Source organism: Amphimedon queenslandica, unplaced genomic scaffold (assembly GCF_000090795.2).
Source record: "Amphimedon queenslandica unplaced genomic scaffold, v1.1 AMPQUscaffold_13183, whole genome shotgun sequence".
NCBI classification, from domain to species: domain Eukaryota; kingdom Metazoa; phylum Porifera; class Demospongiae; order Haplosclerida; family Niphatidae; genus Amphimedon; species Amphimedon queenslandica.
The window spans coordinates 11,849-13,739 of NW_003546581.1; the positions used below are offsets into that span (position 1 = coordinate 11,849).

Here is a 1,891-nt window from a genome sequence, read left to right on the forward strand (position 1 = left end):
CACACCCATACCTTCTCTTCACTTTTAAGAACACTCATCAAACCAGTTGAGTGCAATGAATGAAGAACATCCAAGACGTCTTCTCTCTTATTTGGTATAAAGTAATCATCATTGTCCTTACCAGCAGACATTACATCAGAGAAGGTCAGTATATTCTCTTTCCTTTCCTCCAGTAGACCATACATCATGTGACAATAAAGACTCAAATCCCTTCCACTTGTACTACGAATGGACTCACAGACACTACACAACTTATTAAAGAAGGAATCCACACCACTCCCACCAAGCTTACGACAATCTAAGAACACACTATCACACCTTTCCTTTACGATAATCTCCTGTATTTCTTCCTTTCTCCTTCTCCTTTCAAAAGGATTACTTATCTCATCCACATGACTGACTATTACAATAACATGGCATTCATTAAGAGCTTTGTGTGCTTCATTTCTGACAACTGTTAGCCATTGATGAAGCTGTTTGACTGCTTCCTTCTCCAATATATTGACTAGTATCAGGAACACACCACCAGAACCTTGTAACAGATTCTCAATGACAGCACTGTGACTGGAGTAGTATTCCGAATGACCAGCAAAATCATGAAGAATGATGTTACCCAGTGTCCTGTGTTGTAGTTTATAAGGAATGATGCCAGCAGTACAGGGCACTACCCCTCCAACATTTCTAAAGGAACCAAGAAGAGTAAAACTAGCTGTGTCATTGATGACATGACTAAGAGTACTTTTACCAGCTCCAGGATTACCCACAAGGAGGACGTTAACATAAGAATCAATTGGATGAGATGATTTTATACCACCAAACTTCTTGAAGACAGAAAGAGTATCAGTGGGACTATACTCCTTAGCTAGTTTAAATGGTGTATTCCCCTCATCGTCTTTAGCCAATGGATCACATTTACCAGTTGATAGTAAATATTCAACAGCTGCAGAATAACCTAAAGCAGCAGCAAGGTGAAGAGGTGTCCGCCGCCACCTGTCAACAGCCATTGGATCACAGTGACACTCATTAATGAGATACTTTACAATATCAATGTGTCTAGCAGCAAGGTGAAGAACAGTCACACCACTATTGTTAGTAGCCATTGGATCACAGTGATGATGATTGATCAAGTACTTCATGAAATCAAGTGATCCATTCTCAGCTACTCTGTGAAGAACAGTATCTCCATACTTATCAGGAACCTTTGGATCACAGTGACACTCATCAATGAGATATCTCATCACATCAACATGATTACGCCATGCAGCATAATGAAGACAAGTCCAACCATCATCATTTCTTTCGTGTGGGTCACAGTGATATTTAGTGATGAGATCTTTTGTAACATCTAACCAGCCATACCTTGAAGACAAATGAAGTAAACTAACATTATCCCACACACTATATCTCCTTTTAATTTTATTCAGTTCCTTCACTAATGGTAGCAAGCGAACAGCTTCTTTATGATCTCTTCTCTCAAACGCAGCCCAACACTCGTCCTCTAAGGACATCTTGTGATCAGTTAATTAGATTCATTGATACCCGCCCACGCATCAGGAATTCATTATCAATACATGATGTGCATTGTACATGTACATGTGTAATTAAAGACAATAATACAGTTAATAAGTGTATTTTGTATTTTTGTGTTTATTTCTTTTTCTTTTTTCCTTTTCCTTTCCCCTTTCCCTTCCCTTTCTTCCCTCCTCCTCCATCATCCTCTCCCATTGCTTCTTTGATAGCTTTAGCTCTCTTCTTTCCAAGAGGAGTCTTGTTAAACCAAGCCTACATTAACAAAAAAGGTATAAAATAATTATTAGTTCTATTTTTATACTATAATTACATTTACAGTACATTTATGTATAATATAGATTGTTTTTAGTAACAAGGTTCT

General features: G+C 38.0%; 1 protein-coding gene across 1 annotated transcript in view; it reads right to left on the minus strand.

Moving 5' to 3' along the window:
* Positions 1 to 1,523: 1,523 nt before the first annotated feature.
* Positions 1,524 to 1,891, minus strand: part of LOC100638946 (IQ and AAA domain-containing protein 1-like) — a 7,250-nt gene continuing 6,882 nt past the window's right edge. The window contains exon 24 of the mRNA XM_020000469.1: positions 1,524 to 1,782. Coding sequence (XP_019856028.1) covers positions 1,648 to 1,782 — 135 coding nt within the window. The 3' untranslated portion in view covers positions 1,524 to 1,647. The remainder of the gene's footprint in view (positions 1,783 to 1,891) is intronic.